The following is a 27,512-nucleotide window of genomic DNA, read 5'->3' on the forward strand; positions in this document are numbered from 1 at the left end:
ACATGCTAGAGGTAGGAAGGTAGTGATTCAAACTTGTCTGGAAAAAAATTATTTAGCAACATATATCAAGACTATAAATACATCAAGACTATAAATATATCAGTACCCAATTACTTCCCAGGTGGTACAGTGGTAAAGAATCTGCCTGCCAATGCAGGAGATGCATGTTTGACCCCTGGGTCGGGAAGATACCCTGGAGAAGGTACCTGGAGAAGATACCCCAGCAGCCCAATCCAATATTCTTGCCTGGGAAATCCCATGGACAGAGGATCCTGGTGGGCTACAGTCCATGGGGTCGCAAAAGAATCGGACACAACTTAGTGATTAAGCAACAACAGAGTACTTCCTGTCTAACTGCTGATTTCATTCATTTTAAAATTTTACTGAATTTTGCATTTTTGGCTGTGTTGGGTCTTCAGTGCTGTGCACGGGCTTTCTCTAGGTGCAGAGAGTGGGGGCTGCTCTCTAGTGGCAATTCTCGGGCTTCTCATTGCAGTGGGTTCTCTTGTTGCACAGCATGGGCTCTGGGCACACGAGCTGCAGCAGCTGCTGTGCACGGGCTTAGCTGCCCCATGGCACCCCACTTGCCTGCATTGGCAAGCAGATTCTTAACCACTATACTACCAGAGAAGTCATAATTGTTGATTTTAATGAAATAATCTAAAATATGAAAAAGGCTATTTAGGGAATAGGATTTTTCCTTGCAGCAGAATTTATAACTGTGAAAACATGAGATATGTTCAAAAGAGGAATATGTCTAAGTAAATTATAGGCACATGATGCAATACAATTTAGCTATGAATAGTCATGCTTAGGACTAGTTAGCTACAATGGAAAATAATTATGAAATAAGGAACAGAAACAGGATATATTGCACAAACACTACGATTACATATTGTGTGTGAGTCACTCAGTCATGCCCGACTCTTTGCAACTCCATGAACTGTAGGCCATTAGGCTCCTCTGTCTATGGAATTCTCCAGACAAGCATACTGGAGTGGGTTGCTATTTTCTACTTCAAGGGATCTTCCCGACCCAGGGATTGAACCTGGGTCTCCTGCATTGTGGGCAGATTCTTTACCATCTGAGCCACCAGGGAAGATGCTATTATGATTACATTTAAAAAACCTATTAAAAAGCCCTGAAAATACATTCAAAGATGACAATGATTACATTAGAAAAGATGGACTGGGGTGCTGTTTTGTTATTTTCAAAAATGTTTGATGAATTTATAACTTTTACACATATTTTTCTTCTGAAGAAAATTTATGACAGTGTTAAGAAGGAAAAGACTTCTTCGTGTCCTACTGGTTGACTTATGTCCAAAGCCTGATTTCTTTGGTTCTAGCAAATATTACGGAGAAGGAAATGGCAACCCACTCCAGTATTCTTGCCTGGAGAATCCCATGGATGGAGGAGCCTGGTGGGCTACAGTCCATGGGGTCACAAAGAGTTGGACACGACTGACCAAGCAACTTAACTAGCAAATATTACTAGGCTTGATACGAGCTTCTTTCTCATTTATCAACTTGAGATATATCCTAAATATTAAATACATTTTTTTTTCATCTTGTATTCTGAACCATTTTGGGTTTGTACTGATTCTAAAGTGCAGGTCAAGCTAGAGAGCTTAAGAGTTAAATGAAAGTCGCTCAGTCATGTCCGACTCTTTGTGACCCCATGGACTATACAGTCCATGGAATTCTCCAGGCCAGAATACTTGAGTGGGTAGCCTTTTCCTTCTCCAGGGGATCTTCCCAACCCAGGAATTGAACCTAGGTCTCCCACATTGTGGGTGTATTCTTTACCAGCTGAGCCACAAGGGAAGCCCTTAAGTGTTAAAGTCCTATTTAAATATGGTTTACATGCAAACAGCTACACTGAAACTTTGGGCCTCTCATTTTATCATATAAACAGGGAGGCAGCCAGCATGGAGTACCAGGTCTTATTATTATTATTAAACCATGCCACGTGGCTTGCAGGGTCTTAGTTCCCTGACCAGGGATCAAATCTTGGACCCCAGCAGTGAGAGCACTAAGTACTAACCACTGGACCACCAGGGAATCCTCATGGACTGTCAAATGTTTAAGAAGGGGACTAAGAACTCTCAGGCTCTTAGACCAGCCACACTCATCACTCACTGATCTTCAGAACCCCATAGAATCTGGGCTACTCGGGGGCTGACGAGATTTTCGGCCGGGTCTCAAGTCAGAGGTTGGCTTTGTTCTGTGGCCTGGCTTACCATGGACACACCTTACCCAGTTCACCAATCCAAAGATAAGCACTGTAAGGTTAAAAAAATAACAAACAAACAAACAAAGTGTGTGTCTTCATACAGGGGAGAGAAGCATGAAGTCAGTGCTACTGGGCGGGCATGAGGTCAGTGGGTCTCCCCAGAGCCCCCCTGCCCACGGCGCAGCAAGGTCACATGACACCAAAACAGGTAGCGACAGGCATCTTGGGGTCCCCTTCCTGTGTTTTCCATCGATGACGTGAGGCTGCAGCACTGGCCCGGGTGACCAGAGCCCATCCTTCAGGGACACTCACCCTTATCATTGGAGCCTCCCACATACTTCATGACTTTCGGCATTGCCTCCCTCAGAGCCTCATCCACAGGCTTATCTGTCACTTCCACCGTGGCAAACTTCCCGCCTTCACAGGCCCTCTCCTCGTAGAAGACATCTCCCTGGAGGCAGAGAAAGCACAGCACTGAAGAGGTGTAAGGGAGCAACCTGTGATGACTCTCCAAGTGTTAGTCACTCAGTCGTGTCTGACTCTGTGACCCAGGGGACTGTAGCCTCTGTCCAGGGAATTCTCCAGACAAGAAAACTGGTATGAAAAAAAAAAAAGAAAGAAAACTGGTATGGGTAGCTATTCCTTTCTCCAGGGGATCTTCCTGACTCAGAGATTGATCCTAGGTCTCCCACATTGCAGGCAGATTCTTTACCATCTGAGCCACCAGGGAAGCCCCTACAAGCAGTAAAGGTCCAGTTACAAGAGGCACAAGCTGCTAAGGAACTTTCCATAATGAGCCCAACTCTGGTGACAGTGGAAGGGACAGGCCAGAGTATGAAGGACCATAAGATATAGACTCTGAGAGTTCTTACAGACCTAGAGACAGCAGAGAGTGGACTGATACCAAGGAGGAAGGATTTGGGAGGAAGTGACAGGGCAGCTGATTTCTCAGGGGCACGGGGGTGTCGCTTAGTGAGACGGGCTGGGAAGAGAAGTCACGTCTGGGAGTGCAGTGTGAACTGAATTACTCTGATTCTTCTTGAATTACAGCCTTGCTACTAGATTGAGGCTAGTCTTGGGGCCTCAGAGTTTTGTGGGATTGGCCTGGTTTCACCCTTTGCCATATTGTAAAGCAGTGCCTTCAAACTTAAAAAGAAAATCACAATCCATAACAAGAAATATTTTTACATCATGCCTTATCAAGAACATGAAACTTCATATAATCAACATTCTCAGAGAAATAATAGAAGATACTACATCCCAAACCACCCAGAACAGCCCCAGAATGCTGTAAAAACAGAATGGTCTGAGATCAAAGAGCTCTGGGAAATTAAAAATATAACAGAGGTGAAAAAAATTCGGTAGAAAGGTTGGAAGATAAAATTGAAGGAAATATTTTAGAAAGTCAAGTAAAAAGGCAAAGATGTAGAAAACAGAAAAGGAAAAGGATCAAGCCAAGCGATCCAACATCTGGATAATAAGAGATCTAGGAAAAGAGAGGACTTCCCAGGTGGCTCAAGGGTAAAGAATCTGCCGACCAATGCAGGAGACACAGGCGACCAGGGTTTGATCTCTGGGTTGGGAAGACCCCTGGAGGAGGAAATGGCAACCCACTCTGGTTTTCTTGCCGGGACAATTCCATGAACAGAGGAGCCTGGCATGCAACAGTCCACGGGGTCACACATAGTTGGATATGACTTTGTGACTGAGCACGCATGCACACAGGGAAAGAGAAAACAAAATGACAAAGGAGGAAACAAACAACTACAATGACAATCCCACAAAACTCTGAGGCCCCAAGAGTAGCCTCAATCTAGCAGCAGGACTGCCTTTCAAGAAGAATCAGAATAGCTCTGTTCGCACTGTGCTCCCAGTCACGACTCCTCTTCCCTGCCCGGCTCACTAAGCACATTGCCTGAGAAATCAGCTGCGCTGTCACTTCCCCTTCAAAACTTCCTCCTTGGCAGTGATCTCCTCCTGCATTGAGTCTCTGTGTGCTCAAGTCATCATCTTTACCCTACAGACCCGCACAGCTCTCCTCCAGCCCTCTTCCTCCTCCTTGCCCTTTGACGTCTCATTATGACTTGGGCTTCCCTGGTGGCCCAACTGGTAAAGAACGTGCCTGCCAATGCAGGAGACCTAAGACATCGGTTCAACCCCTGGGTTGGGAAGATCCCCCAGAGAAGGAAATGACAACCCACTCCAGTATTCATTCTTGCCTGCAGAGTCCCATGGACAGAAGAGCCTGGAGGGCTACAGTCCATGGGGATGCAAAGAGTCCGACAAGACTGAGCACACACACGCAAACACGATATAATTCTGCATTCCCAAACATACAGTAAAGCAGTGCTTTCAAACTAAAAAAAACACAATCCAGAACAAGAAATCCATTTTTACATCATGCCCTATCATGGACATGTGTCTGAAGCAAAGTTTCACAAATTAACACTTTACCCTTATGGACTGGATGCATGATGATACATGCCTTTTCTTTTTTTAATTGGAGTATAGTCAATTTACAATGTTGTGTTAGTTTCAAGTGTACACAAAATGATTCAGACATATATATATATATTTTTTTCAACACTGAAATCAGATTGATTATATTCTTTGCAGCCAAAGATGGAGAAGCTCTATACAGTCAGCAAAAACAAGACTGGGAGGTGACTGTGGCTCAGATCATGAACTCCTTATTGCCAAATTCAGACTGAAATTGAAGAAAGTAGGGAAAACCACTAGGCCATTCAGGTATGAACTAAATCAAATCTCTTATGACTATACAGTGGAAATGAGAAATAGATTTAAGGGACTAGATCTGATAGACAGAGTGCCTGATGAACTATGGATGGAGGTTTGTGACATTGTACAGGAGACAGGAATCAAGACCATCCCCAAGCAAAAGAAATGCAAAAAAGCAAAATGGCTGTCTGAGGAGGCCTTACAAACAGCTGTGAAAAGAAGGGAAGAGAAAAGCAAAGGAAAAAAGGAAAGATATAAGCATCTGAATGCAGAGTTCCAAAGAATAGCAAGGAGAGATAAGAAAGCCTTCCTCAGTGATCAATGCAAAGAAATAGAGGAAAACAACAGAATGGGAAAGACTAGAGATCTCTTCAAGAAAATTAGAGATACCAAGGTAATATTTTATGCAAAGATGGGCACAATAAAAGACAGAATTGGTAGGGACCTAACAGAAGCAGAAGATATTAAGAAGAGGTGGCAAGAACACACAGGAGAACTGTACGAAAAAGATCTTCATGACCCAGATAATCACCTAAAGCCAGACATCCTGGAATGTGAAGTCAAGTGGGCCTTAGGAAGCATCACTACGAACAAAGCTAGTGGAGATGATGGAATTCCAGTTGAGCTATTTCAAGTCCTGAAAAATGACGCTGTGAAAGTGCTACACTCAATATGCCAGCAAGTTTGGAAAACTCAGCAGTGGCCACAGGACTGCAAAAGGTCGGTGTTCATTCCAATCCCAAAGAAAGGCAATGCCAAAGAATGCTCAAACTACTGCACAATTGTACTCATCTCACACGCTAGTAAAGTGATGCTTAAAATTCTCCAAGTCAGGCTTCAGCAATATGTGAACTGTGAACTTCCAGATGTTCAAGCTGGTTTTAGGAAAGGCAGAGGAACCAGAGATCAAATTGCCAACATCTGCTGGATCATCAAAAAAGCAGGGAAGTTCCAGAAAAACCATCTATTTCTGGTTTATTGACTATGCCAAAGCCTTTGACTGTGTGGATATGCCAAAGCCTTTTCCTTGAGAAACCTGTGTGCAGGTCAGGAAGCAACAGTTAGAACTGGACATGGAACAACAGACTGGTTCCAAATAGGAAAAGGAGTGCATCAAGGCTGTATATTGTCACCCTGCTTATTTAACTTATATGCAGAGTACATCATGAGAAATGCTGGGCTTTAAGAAGCACAAGCTGGAATCAAGATTGCCAGGAGAAATATCAATAACCTCAGACATGCAGATGACACCACCCTTATAGCAGAAAGTGAAGAAGAACTAAAGAGCCTCTTGATGAAAGTGGAAGAGGAGAGTGAAAAAGTTGGCTTAAAGCTCACCATTCAGAAAACGAAGATCATGGCATCTGGTCCCATCACCTCATGGCAAATAGATGGGGAAACAGTGGAAACAGTGTCAGACTTTATTTTTCTGGGCTCCAAAATCACTGCAGATGGTGACTGCAGCCATGAAATTAAAAGACACTTACTCCTTGGAAGGAAAGTTATGACCAACCTAGATAGCATATTCAAAAGCAGAGACATTACTTTGCCAACAAAGGTCGGTCTAGTCAAGGCTATGGTTTTTCCAGTGGTCATGTATGGATATGAGAGCTGGACTATAAAGAAAGATGAGGGCCAAAGAATTGATGCTTTTGAACTGTGGTGTTGGAGAAGACTCTTGAGAGTCCCTTGGACTGCAAGGAGATCCAACCAGTCCATCCTAAAGGCGATCAGTCCTGGGTGTTCATTGGAAGGACTGATGTTGAAGCTGAAACTCCAATACTTTGGCCATCTGATGCGAAGAGCTGACTCATTTGAAAAGACCCTGATGCTGGGAAAGATTGGGGGCAGGAGGAGAAGGGGACGACAGAGGATGAGATGGTTGGAGCATCACTAACTTGATGGACATGGGTTTGGATGGACTCCGGGAGTTGGTGATGGACAGGGAGGCCTGGCATGCTGCAGTTCATGGGGTCACAAAGAGTCAGACATGATTTAGTGACTGAACAACAACAACATACAGCTGCTAAGCATTTGAAACTAGGAACCACAATTTAAAGCCCCAGACTCTGGTCTTCGGGGCTTTCCCGATAGCTCAGTTGGTAAAGAATCTGCCTGTAATGCAGGAGACCCCAGTATAGTTCCTGGGTCAGAAAGATCCACTGGAGAAGGGAAAGGCTACCCACTCCAGTATTTTGGCCTAAAGAATTCCATGGATTGTATAGTCCATGGGGTCACAAAGAGTCAGACACAACTGAGCGACTTTCACTCAGTGGTTTAACACTTGTCACAAGGCTGTATGCTCCATGGGGGATGAAGGGAGTATTTTTCAGCCTCTCTGTTTAGGTACAGAGGTAGGTATTTCTGACTGACATTTGTAGGCCTGTGTCAAACTCAGATCAAGGGCATCAAAAGTCATTCAATGCAATTCCTTCTCTTGCAAATGGAGAAACCAATGACCAGCTCTCTCCAGTAAGAGCTGGAAGGGTGCTTACAAATCCATCAGTTCATTTGCCTCTTATTACAAGCAAGCAGTCCACTGTATAGTTGGACAAACAGGCCTGGAGCTCAGCCAGGGCCTGGCTCAGATGGGACGCATCAGCAGAGGGGTAACCAAAGCTGTGAATGAGGTTGTGTTGCCCAGGGAACGTATACTTATGCTGCTGTGTGCTCAGTCGTGTCTGACTCTATGCAACCCCAAGGACTGCACTCCGCCAGGCTCCTCTGTCCATGTGATTCTCCAGGCAAGAACACTGGAGTGGGTTGCCACGTGCTCCTCCAGATCTTCCTGACCCAGAAATCGAACCCAAGTCTCCTGAGTCTCCTGCATTGCAGGCGGATTCCTTGCCACCTGCACCACCAGGGGATGTATACAGAGCATTCTGTATACATTAATCATGTTCATGAATCCCCCACCTAAAAGCTGTCATTCACCAAGCTCTTTCCTGTGATGGCTCAGGCACCACCGAGTGTCCACCTACCTCGCCAGCCACGCTAGAGCACCTCCTCATTGGCCTTCTGCTGTTTTTGTCAATGCAGGTCATTCCTGCAGAGCCTCTGTACCCGCCTCTCCCTCTGCCTGGTGGATTCCCTTCCTTTCTCTGAGTGATGAACTCCTACTCATCCAACAGGTCTCCACCTAAAAAGTCACTTCCTCAGAGAGGATCCCAGTTTAAAACAGATGCCCCATGATATTTTGCCTTTGTTCTTGGAGTTCTCACGGCAAGAATACTGGAATGGTTTGCCTTTTACACCTCCAGTGGGCCGTGTTTTGTCAGAACTCTTCATTATGACCTGTCTGTCTTGGGTCACAGCATGACTCATAGCTTCACTGAGTCATGCAAGTCCCTTCGCCATGACAAGGCTCTGATCCCTGAAGGGGATTCGAGTCACTGAAAAAGACCCTGATGTTGAGAAAGATTGAAGGCAAAAGCGGAAGGTGGCGACAGAGGATGAGATGGTTAGATAGCATCACTGACTCAATGGACATGAATTTGACCAAACTCTGGGAGATAGTGAAGGACAGGGAAGCCTGGCATGCTGCAGTCCATGGGGTCACAAAGAGTCCAACATGACTTAGCAACTGAGCAACACTGGAATATAATTACAATGGAAATTGTAATGAAATAATAACATGTTTAATTTCTACTGGCAACCATAAGCCCCATGGGGTCAGGGACTGTCTGCATTGTTTACCACTGTTATTTCTCAGCATCGAGGACCCTGTCTTTAATATATATAGCAGGGTCTCTATAAGGATTTGTGGAAAAAGAGGCTGTAGGGGTGAAACCTGGCTTTACTCTAATGACAAGGAATTCGGCAACCATAGATGGCTGGAGAATGAGCACTTAGCCTAACTCTATGTGTCTTGGAGAAAGCCTGTATCACATTGTCTGAAGGAGGTTCTCCAACAGGTACCCCCTGTTTTCACAGCATCTATGTCTACAACATCTCACCTGAACCCCTGGATCACTATGAAAATTCAGGTTTGAGAGATGGATATTATCCAACTACTCTGGTTCTCCAGCGAGCTGAATTTAAATAGGTTCTCTCTATTTCTGCAGAAAATAAAGCATCTAAGTTAACAGTGTTAGCACATTTGGTTCTTCAAAGTTAATGCCTTCAGTGCCTTTCCTGGCTACACGGAACAAAATAATGACCCTTCCTGGCCCCACATTCAGCTAGCTCATGCTCCCAGTTACTAGATGAGGATTTCAGCCAGTGGCCACAAACACCAGTTTTCAACATTCAGTGGGAACTGTAGTCAAGTCCCAGACAGAGATGTTGAAAGAATGCCTCTTGCTATAAGATCTGCAAGATCCTTTGCAAGGCTGGTTTTTCCCCTTGCCACCCTGTCAGGGAATGTTTAACAGGAGGATTCCTACGTGCTGTTTCTCACAAATCCTCTGTTCCCTATCAGTTTCTGTCATCAGAAACTAGTTGAACAGTAAGCTGCTCCCAGGACTGGGGTCATTATGTGAGACAGGCTTGAATCTCCTTCAGTAAACATTCTCTTTACGACAAAACTGCTTAGTCTCCATCCCCTTTCTTGAGATATGGATTGTCTCCTGACCTTGTGACCATTATTAATCCCTTGCTCCCTTGGTAACGGTTGCTATACGTTTGGTTTTCTGATCTTTATCATTGTCGAAAGAAATTTCTTGAACAACAGCCTATATATACTCACAGAAAGATCATTAAAGCACCTTTGCTCCATCAGAGTTTGGGTCCCCGTGTCTTTCTTTCTTTCTTTCTTCCTCTCTCTCTCTCTCTCCCTCCCTCTGGCTCTCTTTCACTTTCTTATCGTCAACTCTGGACCACCAGGTTCTGGGCCATTAAAGGACCCCAATAAGTGGCGCCCAGAACAGGGACACTGGCATATGTGGCATTTTGGGCAGAGTGACTCCAGGCTTATTGAGGTCAGGACCTATTGAGGTCGGTAAGTACTAAGACACGGATCAAATGGCTAGAAAGCCCCATCATTTCTCTACTTTACTTCACCATTTGTTTAAAGGTCACGGACTTTTGGTTTTGCGCCAATGAAAAGAGGCTTGCTTTCAAACAGTGGTTAAATGTAATCCTTGGTTCCCTGATAGAGGCATTTTGACTTACAATTTTGGCATCAGGTCAAAGAAAATGTTGAACGAGCCACGAGGCAGGGAAAAAATATTCCAGTTGATTTCTGGCCCCTATGGGCTCTCATTAAAGCTGTAATTCTGTCATTTCAAGGTAAATTCTAGCCATCACGATGTCTGATAACAGACAGAACACTTATTGCATGAATATGAATTAGATGATGAAACTTTACAAAAGGCCCAATTAGAACAACATAAAATATTTCAAAATTTTCCTACTAGCCCTGCCCTGGCTGCTCCAAATTCTCCTCCTCTGTCAGCAGGTACGAATCCAGAAGTCTTCCTTTGTGAACTCCGGGAGCTGGTGATGGACAGGGAGGCCTGGCGTGCTGCGATTCACGGGGTCGCAGAGTTGGACACGACTGAGTGACTGAACTGAACTGAACTGAATCATTCTAATAACGACTCTCCTAAGAGGTTTTTTGAGAACAAAACTGGCAAAACTGGCAATGCTCGAGCTGGCAGTCCCCAAAACCAAATTATTTTTGAAATGTTAACTGGCACCGGACAATTTGATACCATAGAAGCTCAAACACAATGCCCTCCCTTATTGCATGAACAATGAAAAACAGTAGCCCTTGAAGCTTGGGATCGAATTACTCCTCAAGGAGAACCTACAGGCAGCTACACTAAAATATTACAAGGACTTAATGAAAGTTACGCTGATTTTTCAGCTAGATTAGAAATTGCTATTTCCCGTACTGTAATCGGAGAAGAAACCAAAAAAAAAAAAACAAAAAAAAACAAAAAACCAGCTAGAGAAATTACTTGCTTAAGAGAATACAAATCAGAAATGCCAAAAAGCTATCTTTCCAATTCATGAGACTGGGACTATTACTGATTATTTGAAGGCTTGTTACTATCTAAACTCAGAAACTCAAAAGGTGCAAATGCTAGCTGAGACAATGGCTGCTACCTTTAGAAAGGAAAATCAAAGATGCTTTACATGTGGAGATAAATACCATTTAAAAAGGGACTGCCCTAAGAAGGCTAATAAAAAAAACCTACAAAAATTTGCCCTTGCAGCCACAGAAGAATGCGTTGGGCCAAAGATTGTAAATCTAAATTTGATATTGAAAGAAAACCTATTTCAGGAAACTTCAAGTAGGGGACCCTCCCAGTCCCCTTCAACAAAAACCAGGGGCAAATTGTATAATTTCCCTGCTGTCGATATACCAGCCTTAAATGATTTTTTCCTTTACCCTCCAGTAGTCCCTTCTAAAATACCTACTGGACTTTTTGGACCCCTGCCCCTACAAACCCTTGGTCTTTTACTTGGCCAGTCTAGTTTGACTTCTAAGGGAATTACTATTCACCCTGGAATAATTGATTCAGATTATAAAGGAGAGATTCAAATTAAGATGTCATCACAGATTCTATGACAATTTAAAAAGGGGGACAAAACTGCTCAATTATTTCTATTACCTTACATTTCTATTAACTCCTCTAATAATGTATGGACAGGCAGATTCAGCAATACAGATCAAAAAAATCCTTACGACATCATTGGTATCTGAATCAGTTCAGTTCAGTTCAGTTCAGTCGCTCAGTTGTGTCTGACTCTTTGCAACCTCATGAACTGCAGCACACCAAGCCTCCCTGTCCATCACCAACTCCCGGAGTTCACTCAAACTCACATCCATTAAGTCGGTGATGCCATCCAGCCATCTCATCCTCTGCCGTCCCCTTCTCCTCCTGCCCACAATCCCTCCCAGCATCAGAGTCTTTTCCAATGAGTCAACTCTTCACATGACGTGGCCAAAGTGTTGGAGTTTCAGCTTTAGCATCAGTCCTTCCAAAGAATACCCAGGACTGATCTCCTTTGGGATGGACTGGTTGGATCTCCTTGCAGTCCATGGGACTCTCAAGAGTCTTCTCCAACACCACAGTCCAAAAGCATCAATTCTTCGGTGATCAGCTTTCTCCACAGTCCAACTCTCACATCCATACATGACCACAGGAAAAACCATAGCCTTGACTAGATGGACCTTTACTGGCAAAGTAATGTCTCTGCTTTTGAATATGCTGTCTAGATTAGTCATAACTTTCCTTCTAAGGAGTAAGCGTCTTTTAATTTCATGGCTGCAGTCACCATCTGCAGTGATTTTGGAGCCCCAAAAAATAAAGTCTGACACTGTTTCCACCATTTCCCCATCTATTTGCCATGAGGTGATGGGACCAGATGCCATGATCTTCATTTTCTGAATGGTGAGCTTTAAACCAACTTTTTCACTCTCCTCTTTCACTTTCATCAAGAGGCTCTTAGTTCCTCTTCACTTTCTGCCATAAGGGTGGTGTCATCTGCATATCTGAGGTTATTGATATTTCTCCTGGCAATCTTGATTCCAGCTTGTGCTTCTTAAAGCCCAGTGTTTCTCATGATGTACTCTGCATGTAAGTTAAATAAGCAAGATGACAATATACAGCCTTGACATACTCCTTTTCCTATTTGGAACCAGTCTGTTGTTTCATGTCTAGTTCTAACTGTTGCTTCCTGACCTGCATACAGGTTTCTCAAGAAAGAAACCAGGTCAGGTGGTCTGGTATTCCCATCTCTCAGAATTTTCCACAGTTTATTGTGATCCACACAGTCAAAGGCTTTGGCATAGTCAATGAAGCAGAAACATATGTTTTTCTGGAACTCTCTTGCTTTTTTGATGATCCAGCAGATGTTGGCAATTTGATCTCTGGTTCCTCTGCCTTTTCTAAAACTAGCTTGAACATCTGGAAGTTCACGGTTCACGTATTGCTGAAGCCTGGCTTGGAGAATTTTGAGCATTACTTTACTAGCATGTGAGATGAGTGCAACTGTGCGGTAGTTTGAGCATTCTTTGTTTTTTTGTTTTTTTTTTTCGTGGTAAAGACTGCTTTATTGGTGGCAGCTAATACAAGTCAATAAATATTGATCCCCAAAGAACTCAGTTATGTATCAGATTACTGGTCCACAGAGAGCTGAATGGAACTGAACCAACTGACTGCTGGGAGGATAAACTGAAGTCAATCCTGCTTCTTGGGAAATGAAGCCACAGCCAGTTCATACATGGCATATGCCGTTCCACCAACTGTAAGAATCATGGTGGCTCTATACAGGAGGGCATCAGCTATCCCACCCTTCAGATGCACTGGAATTCCATTATCCTCCTGAAACAGCTTTTGTTTCTCTGGAAACTTATTTTCAAACTGCCTGCGTGAAGCAGTACTTATAGTCCTCTTAGCAATCTGACGGAAAGCCAGAAGATTCCGCAGCATCTTGGCTCAGTTACTGCCCACCAACCGTGGCAACTGACCACCAGCAACGAGAACGCCCCACGCTGGAACCGGAACTCTGAGCATTCTTTGGCATTGCCTTTCTTTGGGATTGGAATGAAACCTGACCTTTTCCAGTCCTGTGGCCACTGCTGAGTTTTCTAAATTTGCTGGCATATTAAGTGCAGCACTTTCACAGCATCATCTTCCAGGATTTGAAATAGCTCAACTGGAATTCCATCACCTCCACTAGTTTTGTTCGTAGTGATGCTTTCTAAGACTCACTTGACTTCACATTCCAGGATGTCTGGCTCTAGGTGAGTGATTACACCATCGTGATTATCTGGGTCATGAAGATCTTTTTGGTACAGTTCTTCTGTGTATTCTTGCCACCTCTTCTTAATATCTTCTGCTTCTGTTAAGTCCATACCATTTCTGTCCTTTATGGAGCCCATCTTTGCATGAAATGTTCCCTCGGTATCTCTAATTTTTTTGAAGAGATCTCTAGTCTTTCCCATTCTACTGTTTTCCTCTATTTCTTTGCATTGATCACTGAGGAAAGCTTTCTTATCTCTCCTTGCTATTCTTTGGAACTCTGCATTCAAATGGGTATATCTTTCCTTTTCTCCTTTGTTTTTCACTTCTTTTCACAGCTATTTGTAAGGCCTGCCCAGACAGCCATTTTGCTTTTTTGCATTTCTTTTCCATGGGGATGGTATTGATCCCTGTCTCCTGTACAATGTCACAAACCTCCATCCATAGTTCATCAGGCACTCTATCTATCAGATCTAGTCCCTTAAATGTATTTCTCACTTCCTCTGTATAATCATAGGGATTTGATTTAGGTCATACCTGAATGGTCCAGTCGTTTTCCCTACTTTCTTCAATTTCAGTCTGAATTTGGTAATAAGGTGTTCACGATCTGAGCCACAGTCAGCTCCTGGTCTTGTTTTTGTTGACTGTATAGAGCTTCTCCATCTTTGGCTGCAAAGAATATAATCAATCTGATTTCGGTGTTGACCATCTGATGATGTCCATGTGTAGATTCTTCTCTTGTGTTGTTGGAAGAGGGTGTTTGCTATGACCAGTGCATTCTCTTGGCAAAACTCTATTAACCTTTGCCCTGCTTCATTCCGTATTCCAAGGCCAAATTTGCCTGTTACCCCAGGTGCTTCTTGACTTCCTAGGTTTGCATTCCAGTCCCCTATAATGAAAAGAACATCTTTTTGGGGTGTTAGTTCTAAAAGGTCTTGTAGGTCTTCATAGAACCTTTCAACTTCAGCTTCTTCAGCGTTACTGGTTATAAACACACAATTAGAATTAAAACATATTGAGGAGTCTTGCTTTCCTTGGAATTCTCCTATTTTTGTTATAAAAAAGAAATCTAACAAATGGCATCTCTTAACAGATCTTAGAAAACAATGCATCTATGAAACCTATGGGTGCATTACAACCAGGGATCCCACCACCTACTACTATTCCTCAAAACTGGCACAGTATTATTACTGATTTACAAGATTGCTTTTAAATATACCTTTATACCCTTTAGACTGGGAGAGATTCACTTACTCTCTCCCTTATCCTAATCATATCGGGCCTCATAAAAGATTTCAATAGACTGTGTTACCTCAGTATGCTTAACAGTCCTACTATTTGTCAAATTTTTGTAGCCAAGACTTAACATCCAATGTGACAGCAATTCCCTCCTGCATATATCATTAATATACTGTAACAGCAAAAGGGAGAAATGATATTTTTGACACTGAGTAGCCATATTCTTTAGACTCCAGAGAAAACTGGTTAAAATAAAATCTTTTTTGAATTTGCAAAACCGGTTCTTCTTACACATGCAGTTAGGAAAAGGTTAACTTGTTAAAATACTGTTTTGGAACTCCAATTCTGCCTGGGAAACAAAAACAGGCTTAAGAAAAAAACCTAAAGTTAACTCTTATCATGTCCTTGGGATATACAGCCCACTCTATCTAGGACTCCAGCCATAAACAAATTGGTGGAACTAAAAAAAAAAAAAAGGATATTTTAAATTTCAAGCAGAAAACTATGCCTGTCTATCTAAAATTATCTATGTCTCACTATATGTCTTTGTTTTTGGATAATATGAAATTAATGAGCTCTACTTAAATTCAAGTTCATGTGAACTGAAAAATATTCACTATTAAATATGTTTATTTAAATATAAATATAATTGAAATATAATTGTTTGCTAATCTAATTAAGACATGTCCTAAGCCATCAACATTATATAATACTTTTATTATGCCTAGGTTTAAGGTAAACTAAATTTGTCAACAAAAAGGTAACTCTTTATATATATGTAAATATATAAATGAGATGAAAACTTTTAGATAAACTCTATTAAAAATAATTATATTTTAGAAATGATAAACTAAATGATAAAAGTTTATTAAATAGCTAAGTCATTTCCAAATAAAGTAAGATTTTAAAACATTAATTACTGAACACTAACTTTCTCTTACAAAAAGTTTTCCTTACAGAAAAACTAGATATTTTAAACTATTAATAAATATATATAAATATAAATATATACTTATATAAGAATAAATGTATATTATAATGTATAATATAATACATATATTCACCAATCTATAAAATGCTAACATACAAGATACTTCATAGTTGCTAAAGAAAAGTAAGATATATGCTTTTAATAAAAAGATATAAGAAATGGCAAATAAAATGATGAATACAAAAATATAAAAAAGGTTTATGACAAAAGAAAGAAAATTTTATGGCAAATGGATGTAACTCATTCCCCTGAACTTTCTTCCTCTTCCTTCTTACATGGTCTCGATCAATACAAATTCTGTGGTTTATAGGGGCCACAGCTCTCCAAGGTGAAACTACACGACATGTTATAACCCACCTGATAGCTTTCTTTACAATAATGAGAACACCTAATTCTATAAAAACAGACAATGGCCCTGCCTATATTTATAAGCAATTCAAACAATTTTCCCATTCATTCTCTATTAAACAGATTATAAACATTCCTTATAATCCACAAACACAAGACATAATTAAACAAACACATTACACACTAAAACTACAAATAAATAATTAAATAAAGGAAATACACAGGAATACTTTTATCTTCCTTATCCAGAGGAGACTTTACTAGATTCCAACACAATATATTCTTTAAGTCTATAACTATTGTTAATATAGCTTTATTTCTGTTTCCAGTCTGTAAGATTCTTAAAATAACATCAACTTCAGTGCCTGGTTCACAATACAAAACAAAAACAACATGAAAAATACACCATTTGCCAAATAAGGTATTTGTTCCTAAGAGTGTCAAAAGTGCAAAATATTCACCTTCTTTTCAGGTCCGTCTTGAAAGTATAATCATCTTCCTTAACACACTGAACAGAGAGATTCAACAGCTGCCAGGATGCCTTTCTTTTCCGGGGACAAGGTCAGGTATCTGGATGTGAGCAGCATTTCATTTGTCAAGCTGTTCTGCATCAGCTTTTCAGTAATTTCACTTAGGAAAAATGTTTGAGTGTTTGCTCCTAATCCTTTGCCCCAAATAACACAAACCACTTAAAACACAGTCAGATCCTATTTCTTTTTATATCAGGAAAAATGTATATACTGAATGAGGAGGAAATCAACTCATTACTTCAAAACCACAGCCAAATACCAGTCCCCAAACAGATCTCTAGATGACTTCTTTTTGGACTGAAATATTTCCTAGGAATGTTTTCATCATTATTGCTTTCCTTTCTTTCTATAACTATTGTTATATAGCTTTATTTGTTTTAAATTTTTTAAACGTACCACAAGGAGGTATTTTGACAAAAGCAGAAAAACATTTCGAGACACTGAAGGACACCTCCCTTCCTTTGCCCATTTGGTATCAAGACGGGTTAACTAATCAATGGAAATCTAAGAAACTAATCTTACAGGGAAAAGGGTATGCTTCTATTTCTCCAGATGGATCCAACAAATTCACATGGCTTCCTCTTCAGAGGATTCAACCTAAGGGGGCCCCAGCATTCAAACTAGAGACGAAACAACAAAAACCCCAAGAGGAAGAAATTCCAAAACAAGCCATGGTGGCTTCAAAAGAATGGCATTGAAACATGTATAATATCATATAAGAAATGAATCGCCAGTCTAGGTTTGATGCAGGAAAGGAAATGGCAACCCACTCCAGTATTCTTGCCTGGAGAATCCCATGGAGGGAGGAGTCTGGTAGGCTACAGTCCACGGGGTTGCAAAGAGACACGACTGAGCTACTTCACTTTCACTTTCAGGATGCTTGGGGCTGGTGCACTGGGATGACCCAGAGAGATGGTATGGGGAGGAAGGTGGGAGGGGGTTCAGGATTGGGAACACATGTACACCCGTGGCGGATTCATGTTGATGTGTGGCAAAACCAATACAGTATTGTAGAGTAAAATTAAAAATAAATAAATAAATAAAAGTTTCCAAAAAATGCCGCACTCGACATCATGACATCATGATCTCCCTACTTGGGGACAGACTAAAAACCCTTACTAATCAAGCTGAAAATCTGATGTCTGAACAGGGAATGCCTCGGAATTCTGAAAATATTTTTGTCGCTATGCTTGCTTTTGCTTCCCCCGCTCAGGCTGACTTGATTGATCACACTTATTGGGCTTATATACTTAACCCCCCCCTTTTATTATAGGTTATCTTCATGACCCAGATAATCATGATGATGTGATCACTAATCTAGAGCCAGACATCTTGAAATGTGAAGTCAAGTGGGCCTTAGAAAGCATCACTATGAACAAAGCTAGTGGAGGTGATAGAATTCCAGTTGAGCTGGTTCAAATCCTGAAAGATGTTGCTGTGAAAGTGCTGCACTCAATATGCCAGCAAATTTGGAAAACTCAGCAGTGGCCACAGGACTGGAAAAGATCGGTTTTCATTCCAATCCCAAAGAAAGGAAATGCCAAAGAATGTTCAAACTACCGCACGATTGCACTCATCTCACACGCTAGTAAAGTAATACTCAAAATTCTCCAAGCCAGGCTTCAGCAATACGTGAACTGTGAACTCCCTGATGTTCAAGCTGGTTTTAGAAAAGGCAGAGGAACCAGAGATCAAATTGCCAACATCTGCTGGACCATGGAAAAAGCAAGAGAGTTCCAGAAAAACATCTATTTCTGCTTTATTGACTATGCCAAAGCCTTTGACTGTGTGGATCACAAGAAACAGTGGAAAATTAGGAAAGAGATGGGAATACCAGACCACCTGACCTGCCTCTTGAGAAATCTGTATGCAGGTCAGGAAGCAACAGTTAGAACTGGACATGGAACAACAGACTGGTTCCAAATAGGAATAGGAGTGCATCAAGGCTGTATATTGTCACCCTGCTTATTTAACTTATATGCAGAGTACATCATGAGAAACGCTGGACTGGAAGAAACACAAGCTGGAATCAAGATTGCCGGGAGAAATATCAATAACCTCAAATATGCAGATGACACCACCCTTATGGCAGAAAGTGAAGAGGAGCTAAAATGCCTCTAGATGAAAGTGAAAGAGGAGAGCGAAAAAGTTGGCTTAAAGCTCAACATTCAGAAAACTAAGATCATAGCATCTGGTCCCATCACTTCATGGGAAATAGATGGGGAAACAGCAGAAACAGTGTCAGACTTTATTTTTTGGGGCTCCAAAATCACTGCAGATGGTGACTGCAGCCATGAAATTAAAAGACGCTTACTCCTTGGAAGAAAAGTTATGACCAACCTAGATAGTATATTCAAAAGCAGACATTACTTTGCCGACTAAGGCCTGTCTAGTCAAGGCTATGGTTTTTCCAGTGGTCATGTATGGATGTGAGAGTTGGACTGTGAAGAAGGCTGAGTGCCGAAGAATCGATGCTTTTGAGCTGTGGTGTTGGAGAAGACTCTTGAGAGTCCCTTGGACTGCAAGGAGATACAACCAGTCCATTCTAAAGGAGATCAGCCCTGGGATTTCTTTGGAGGGAATGATGCTAAAGCTGAAGCTCCAGTACTTTGGCCACCTCATGTGAAGGGTTGACTCATTGGAAAAGACTCTGATGCTGGGAGGGATTGTGGGCAGGAGGAGAAGGGGACGACCGAGGATGAGATGGCTGGATGGCATCACGGACTCGATGGATGTGAGTCTGAGTGAACTCCGGGAGATGGTGATGGACAGGGAGGCCTGGCATGCTGCGATTCATGGTGTCGCAAAGAGTCGGACACGACTGAGCGACTGAACTGAACTGAACTATAGAATGGACGGATATAGGACCAATCGTATCCACTAATGACTCGACACGTATGCCCCCTCCTTGGAGCTTGGAGGAGCCCTCTCATCCTGAGGAAGAAGGAAGACTAATTAACATTTCTCTAGGCTATGAAATCCTTCCTTTATGCATGGGCCCAATAAAATTATGTATTAATGTTAATCGACAAACATGGGCTTTCGTGCTGCCTCCAAAAAAGGAACTTCCACACATTGCTTGGACTGTTTACTGCCCTATCCTTTTATAAAAGCCGTGTCAAAACTACCAAAACTCTAGGAAAAGGACAAAAGTTAAAATGTAAGGGGTTTACTTATAAAGACTTTAAACATACTCCTGTTTATTGAGATAAATGTCAAGCTAAATCAGAGAAATTAATGTTTATGGCCAATTACACCATTGTTGATTGGGGACCCCAAGGTATGTGGGTATCTAACTGCTCAGATAATATTAACAGCACTATTTGTGACTGTGCTACTCAAGTAGCATAGAAGATTACCAACAAACAGTTCAATGAAACGCTTCCGTGAAAAGGACTCCTTGGCTGGCTTGATGGCAAAATGACACCTTTTCGCCCTCAAATCGTCCTCAATAAACAGACTGGGCCTAAACAATGGGACATCTGAAATCTTGCTGAGAGCACCGAAGGACTTGGGACTTAGACTGGACATTTCACAGGGACCAATCATAGTCATAGTAATTATTTCTTTCGCTATAATCAATCATACTTCATTCAAGCCTCTGTTCCACTCCCTTTTGTTGTAGCTATAGGAAATTTACAATTCAATAAGACTTTACATTCTGTAACTTGTATAAACTGCAAATTATATACTTGTCTTAACTCTTCTGTTTCTTTAAGAAATGAATCCCTTTTGATTCTTCCATCTCGATATAGTCTGTGGTTACCAATAAATCTCCAGCAGCCCTGGGAAGCCTGGGAAGATCCCATGGCTGGACTTGCTTCCCGGTTACTTACTAAATTGCTCTGGCAATCTAAAGGATTCATTGGATGGCTGATTTTTGGCATTTTGGGATTAATAGTTATTTGCACCACTGCTGACGTCACTGGTGTTACTCTACAAACCTCAATTCAAACACATAATTTTATCCAAAATTGGACTAAAGATGCTCATATAAGTGGCCCTCATATGTGGGCCACTCAGGCTCAGATCGGAGAAGGCGATGGCACCCCACTCCAGTACTCTTGCCTGGAAAATCCCATGGACGGAGGAGCCTGGTGGGCTGCAGTCCATGGGGTCGTGAAGAGTCGGACACGACTGAGCGACTTCCCTTTCACTTTTCACTTGCATGCAATGGAGAAGGAAATGGCAACCCACTCCAGTGTTCTTGCCTGGAGAATCTCAGGGATGGGGGAGCCTGGTGGGCTGCCCTCTATGGGGTCGCACAGAGTTGGACACGACTGAAGTGACTTAGCAGCAGGCTCAGATAGATGAGGACATTCAAGATGAAATACAGGAACTAAAAACAGCCATCAGATGGGTTAGAGATCAATTAACAGATGTACAAAAACAGATGATACTAAAATGTGATTGGAATTCTACTCAATTTTGTGTTATTCCTGTTCAATAATAGCGCCTACAACTGGGAACAAATCAAATTTCATTTACAAAACATACATGATAATGCCTCTCTGAATGTACAATTATTAAAAGAAATTATTAAAAAAAGAAATCTTTGAAATCTTTTCTAAAAATCTGCCCTCTTTCACTGATTTGAAAAGTTTAGCTGAATTAGCTGATCAATTATCTGGGCTAGACCCACACAGATGGTTTCAAAGCATTACTCACATCGGGTCTAGAACTGTAATTTTGGTGATTGTCTTAACAATTATATTTGTCATCTACCATTGCCTTCATGCAAAAATTGTTAAAACTAAACGAACTCTAACGGTCAGAACCCTTTTTACAAATATTATAAATAAATAAGGGGGAATTGTCAGGGAACGTGTAACAGGAGGATTCCTATGTGCTGTTTCTCATAAATCCGCTCTTCCCTATCAGTTTGTGTTGTCAGAAACTAGTGGAACAGCAAGCTGCTCCCAGGACTGAGGTCATTATGTGAGACAGGCTTGAATCTCCTTCAGTAAACATTCTCTTTACGACAAAACTGCTTAGTCTCCATCCCCTTTCTTGAGATATGGATTGTCTCCTGACCTTGTGACCATTATTCCCTTGGTAACGGTTGCTATACATTTGGTTTTCTGATCTTTATCATTGTCGAAAGAAATCTCTTGAACAACAGCCTATATATACTCACAGAAAGATCATTAAAGCACCTTTGCTCCATCAGAGTTTGGGTCCCCGTGTCTTTCTTTCTTTCTTTCTTCCTCTCTCTTTCTCTCTCTCCCTCCCTCTGGCTCTCTCTCTTTCACTTTCTTATCATTGACTCTGGACCACCAGGTTCTGGTCCATTAAAGGACCCCAATACCACCCGATGTGGTGGGTACACACACTGATTTTGGAAGACAGCTTTCTCATCATAAGAAATAACAATAATGATGATCAAGCTGAGTACTTTCTATGTGTCCTGTATTATTTTAAACATTTTATGTGGATCCATTCATTCAACCCTCCAACAACCGAGTGAAGTGTTCTCGTCTTCATTTTCAGATGAAGCTGGAGCACATAAGGTTAAGCAGCATGCCCAAGATACAGTGGCAAGAAGGGGAGCCAGGATTCCAAGCCAGGCAGTGGGGTCCTAACCAGTGTGTACAGGCTGGAAACAAATCCCATAAAGATATCAGTTATTAATATCAGTCCTCCACCAAGCACCCACAAGTCCCGCCCAAACCCACACAGAGAGCTGTACGTCCTTCTCCCCCTCCAGGCAAGGCAGAAGGCACCTGATAAGGTCTGCAGCAGCCTGGGCTCCCAGCAGGTACCAGGAATCAGCCCTGAACATCTGGTTGAACCTAACCTCAAGCTACATGGGGCATACCATGTGCTCCATCCATTGACCCAGGACAGTGGACAACAGTTTCTGACTTAAGACTCTCTAAGGAGAGATCATTTCATAAAAAAGATTCTCTTCACAATAATAACACCCTGAAAGTGTATATATATATTTTTTAAAGGGTTATAAGAGTCTTTGAATGTTTAATTGTCACACAAGGCACTGTCATTCTCATCTTACAGTTGAGGAATTTCAGGGTTCAGAGAGTTTGAGAGGTTAAGTAAAGTGAAGTGAAAGTCGCTCAGCTGTGTCCAGCTCTTTGCAACCCCATTGACTATATAGTCCATGGAATTCTCCAGGCCAGAATACTGGAGTGGGTAGCCTTTCCCATCTCCAGGGGATCTTCCCAACCCAGGTATCGAACACAGGTCTCCTGCATCGCAGATGGATTCTTTACCAGCTGAGCCTGAGAGGTTAAGTAACTTACCCCAAATTACCTGTAAGGAAAGGAAAGTTAACAAGTGCTAGGTATTCTGTTGCACAATTTATAATTGGGTCTCATTTAAATTTCAATACAATCTTATAAGATGTGAAGTATTTTTCCCCCCTCATCAGCATCAGAGAGGTTAAGCTACCCAGGACCATGAAGCTAGTGAGAGTGGAGTTGAGCTGAATTCTGACATAACAATATCACTACACTTGTAGGGTGTTTTAGTTTATAAATCATTTTCATGTTTCTCAAACAAATGTAAAATTTCTGTCAACTCTGGGAGTGGACAGAGGAGATATTTTCATACCCCTTCTAAGCTGCAGGAACTGAGCTTAGAAGGGTTCATTCGGGTTAAATGATTTGCTTCGGCTTGGTAATAACACCCTGCAGGCCCCATATTCTTTTTTTTTTTTTAATTTAAACTTTTTATTTTCTATTGGGGTATAGCAGATTAACAACACTGTGATAGTTTCAGGTGAACGGGAAGGGACTCAGCCATACATATACGTGTATCCATTCTCCCCCAAACTCCCCTCCATGTTGCCACATAACATTGAGCAGAGCTCCCTATGCTACACAGTAGGCCCTTGTTGGTTATCTATTTTAAATATGGCAGTCTGTACATATCCATCAAGGACTAACTAGTCCTCCTCCTCATCCTTCTCGCAGGCAACCACGTTTGTTCTCTAAGTCTGTGAGTCTCCTTCTGTTTTGTAAGTTCATTTGTATGGTTTTAGATTCCACATATAAGGGATGTCATATGATATTTCTCCTTCTCTGTCTGACTTACTTCACTCAGTGTGGTAATCCCTAGGTCCACCCATGTTGCTGTAAACTGGCCCCATATTCTTAACAAATGTTGAGGAAAGATGCTTATCAGGGAGGTGCATTTATGCCTGGAGACAACAAATCTGTGGTAGGTGACTCTGTAATGACCAGCGGCTAATAAGGAAAAAGACTTTTGAACAGAGGCACCTTGACTCAAGGAATTGATTTCACAGATACTAAAAAAGCTGAAAGGGGCTTCCCAGGTGGCTCTAGTGGTGAAGAAAACCAGCCTGCCAATGCAGGACATGTAAGATGGAGGTTCGAGCCCTGGATAGGGAAGATCCTCTGGAGGAGGGCATGGCAACCCACTCCAGTATTCTTGTCTGGAGAATCCCATGGAAAGAAGAGGCTGGTGGGCTACAGTCCACGGGGTTGCAGAGTCAGCCACAACTGAACAACTTAGCAAAAGAGCTGAGAAGCCCACCAGGGAAGAGTGAAGCAACCCAGAGGTTTGCAAGAGCCCTACAGGGCTATGGAGGGAGGGTGATCTGCTACCTGAGCTCAGATACCTGGGTCATGTGGTAAAACCTAGAACCATGGTAACCTGGCCAGCAAGAGTTGGAGCCCCAGAGAAGCTCCTGGTTCCAGAGACCTCATAGGGTGGAGAAGGAGATGAGAAATACCCTGGTCTCTCCCTCTTCCCATCCTCCTGTCTCCGTCTAGTGCTTTCTCCTAGGAAACCAAACCCTCAACCTGCATTGCAAATAATCCTGTACCCCAAGGACAAAGTGAGCCCAGTTCTATTACAGAAAGGAAAGATCTCTGTGAGGTTTAAGTAACAGGTGGACTCTTCAGTGTCAAGGCCAACAAGGACCCTGCAGGTCACTGGGCTGAGTCCACAGATGGGTGTGCACACGGGCGACATCCCATCACAGACACTTCCTCCTGCCCACCTGATCTGCAATGTTTACAAACATTTTAACAGTTAAAACTGACACAGTTGCCCTACTCCAACTACAGCCTCAGCCTAACACTCTCTAGTCTTTACTTCCCTTTCCTGCTTTTTTTGTTTTTTAAATCACAGTACTGATCACCACCCGATACATGAAATATTTGACATTTAATCGTTCATTAGTCACTAAAACGGAAGCTCCACGAGGACAGGGATTTTTCCAGTTTTGTTCACCATTTTACCCCACTGCCTATAAGAGTACCTGACCCTCACTTGGCACTTAACAGTTATTTGTTGAATGAATAAATTGTATATCTAGAGATTTCACACAAAAGTCTGTGTTGCTGGTTTTCCTTAAAAAACCTGGCAACCCTGGTTCACATCGATGCATGACATGTGTGCCCAGTCACTTAGTCGTGTCCGACTCTCCAGCCCCATGGACTGTAGTCCACGAGGCTCTTCTGTCCATGGGATTCTCTCCAGGGAAGAACACTGGATTGGGCTGCCACTTCCTCCTCCAGGAAATCTTCCTGACCCAGGGATCCAACCCACGTCTCCTGCATCACCTGCACTGGCAGGTGGATTCTTTACCACTGCGTGACAACTGCTTGGAATCACTCTTTACAGATGAGGACTTGAGTTCTCACTCCAGTTAGCCTCAGCTTGCCTCAGTCTGTCACCCATTTTCATCACGTGCCTGCCCGCTTGTAGGCATCTGAAAAGGTCACCTTTGATAGATCTAAACTGCCCATTCTACATATGAGCAAGGAGACAGATAAAGACCAAGGCACAGGCCTCTGGCTATTAGCTGTTTTAACAGTCCAGACTCTAGTTGAGGGTTTTGTGGGATGATCGTTGTAATGGGTACCTGGCCTTGGCCGCCTAGACAACACAGTTTTTTTTAACAAAAAAAGCACTGGGTGAGGAGCTGAGTATCTAGCCAGGAGGAGCACAAAGTACCTGTCTGCAAGGAGTTTATCACCCAGTGGCAGATTCCTTGTTTTCAGGGAGCAGTCCAATCTGCCTGAGTGAGCACTGATGTCAATTTGGGGGAAAACTGCGATGATGCCTCACTCATCCTGTATTCTAGGCGCCCAGTTCTGGGAGTTCCATTGACCAACAAGACATTTCACAGCTCTGAGCCTTTGCACAGGCTCTTCTCGGTTCTGAGCATTCCTGCATATTCCCGAGGCCGAGCTGAAGGCACTTCCTCTGCGAAGGCCTCACCGTCAACCACTGGCAGAACTGGACTGCTCCTTGCCAGGTGCTCCTGGCCTTCCAAGGTTACCTCCACGCGGCGCGGATCTTGTTCTTTTAAACTCCGCTCTCCACCGAGGACGGTTTGGGAGCTTCTTAAGGATAAGCACTTTTTCAGCCCTTCCTGCAACCGAAGACCTCGCAGTACACGAATATTCAGAATGTTTGTAATGTATAAATGGACCAGTGCATTCAACAGGCGCAGCCCATCTCGTTAAGCTGGGATTCTCCCCTCAAACCCATCCTGTCTCTCTGTCCCCCCTCCTCCCAGCAGAGCCCCCTTTCCGGTCCTCAACAGTCCTGTGGGCCTACCTTGCCCCCTTTGCTCAGGACCTGCCAAGGCCAAGTCTCCACGCTCCCGAACAGCGAGTTCTTGATCATGCCCAACATGGTGTCGCCGCGGTGCGCAGGACGCGCGGGGAAACGCGGGGTAGGGGAAAAGGGCTGGCGCAGCAGGCGCGAGCAGAGCTCCGGCGCTAGCGAGGGAGGGTGGGGCGCGGAGGATGGGCGTGGCCCTTATAGGCGTCGCGCACTGGGCTCCGCCCCTCAGAACGCAATCGGTGGCGGGAGGGCGGGGCGCGACTAGTGGGAGTGGCCAAGATGGGCGGGCGTCTTGGCCTCCGTCCCTCGGAACGCGCTCGGAGAGGCGTAGCAAGGACTGCGCTCCGCCTCGGCCCGGCTGCCCGCCAGTATCCCGCGGGGGAACCGGTTTCTGCCAGTCTAAGCCTCCAGTACTGACTGACTTCTTTGCCGGGATTCAGATGCTCCCCAGGGCGGTACTTAGGTAGCGGTGGGGAACACCTTCCCCCCACACCCCCAATCTGTCCCCCTCCGCGGCCTCTCTCTGGTACTTGGGCTAAAGACCCTCCGGATTCCTCGCGTGCTTTGCGGGGCCTCCACCCACCAGACTCTGTACCCAGGCAGGTACTGTACCAGGTTCGCAGTCTTTGTAGCCCTCGCCCCTAAGGACCCCCGACTGCCGCATCTCCACCGATGGAGGCCCTACTTTGCCCCTCACCTGCCCCCTGCCCTTCCACCTTCCATGCACACGATTGAAAAAGCATATTAACTAGATTTCTACTTATCACTTTCTTTATCCAACCCATTTTAGTCACAGATTCTTCGTTAATTTTCTAAATAACAGCTTTTTCGGATTTACTTCTATTCAAAACAGTCTAACCAATTTTATTACCATTTATCGAGTGTCTGCTGTCCCTACCAAATATTTTACAAACATTATCTCTCTTTATCACACCGCTAAACGTCTTTTATAGTCATTTTACAAAGGACGCACCCGAAGTTCAACATAATTATGCTTTTTGCATATTTGCCCACTGGTTACACTGTCATCTGGGATTGTCAGCCTAATTGTTTGCCTCCTTTGTGCAGGCTTTTCTGAACCAAAACAGGAACCTCTTGCTGTGCCTGTATCTTGGGATGGAAGACCTTGAACCCGAGTGGGGCAGTGGGAATCAATAACGGTGATACTAATGA

At 43.1% G+C, this 27,512-nt stretch overlaps 2 protein-coding genes across 2 annotated transcripts in view; both read right to left on the bottom strand.

Annotated features, from left to right (window-relative positions):
- The window catches only part of HEBP1 (heme binding protein 1), a 39,999-nt gene extending 13,408 nt beyond the window's left edge, over nucleotides 1–26,591 (bottom strand). Inside the window, exons 1-2 of the mRNA XM_040235223.1 lie at nucleotides 26,331–26,591; nucleotides 2,548–2,686 (exon numbers count right to left, since the gene is read on the bottom strand). Coding sequence (XP_040091157.1) covers nucleotides 2,548–2,686; nucleotides 26,331–26,408 — 217 coding nt within the window. The 5' untranslated portion in view covers nucleotides 26,409–26,591. The remainder of the gene's footprint in view (nucleotides 1–2,547; nucleotides 2,687–26,330) is intronic.
- LOC120858875 (cytochrome c oxidase subunit 7A2, mitochondrial-like) lies at nucleotides 12,965–13,428 on the bottom strand. Its single transcript, XM_040235224.1, has one exon. It carries the CDS (start codon nucleotides 13,356–13,358, stop codon nucleotides 13,107–13,109), a length of 252 nt encoding a protein of 83 aa, XP_040091158.1. The 5' UTR covers nucleotides 13,359–13,428; the 3' UTR covers nucleotides 12,965–13,106.
- Nucleotides 26,592–27,512: the final 921 nt, after the last annotated feature.

The sequence above is a fragment of the Oryx dammah genome, unplaced genomic scaffold (assembly GCF_014754425.2).
Source record: "Oryx dammah isolate SB20612 unplaced genomic scaffold, SCBI_Odam_1.1 HiC_scaffold_29, whole genome shotgun sequence".
NCBI lineage: Eukaryota > Metazoa > Chordata > Mammalia > Artiodactyla > Bovidae > Oryx > Oryx dammah.

Coding starts and splice junctions, on each gene's coding strand:
- LOC120858875 (XM_040235224.1), bottom strand. CDS start 13,358: ATGCTGCGGAATCTTCTGGCTTTCCGTCAGATTGCTAAGAGGACTATA.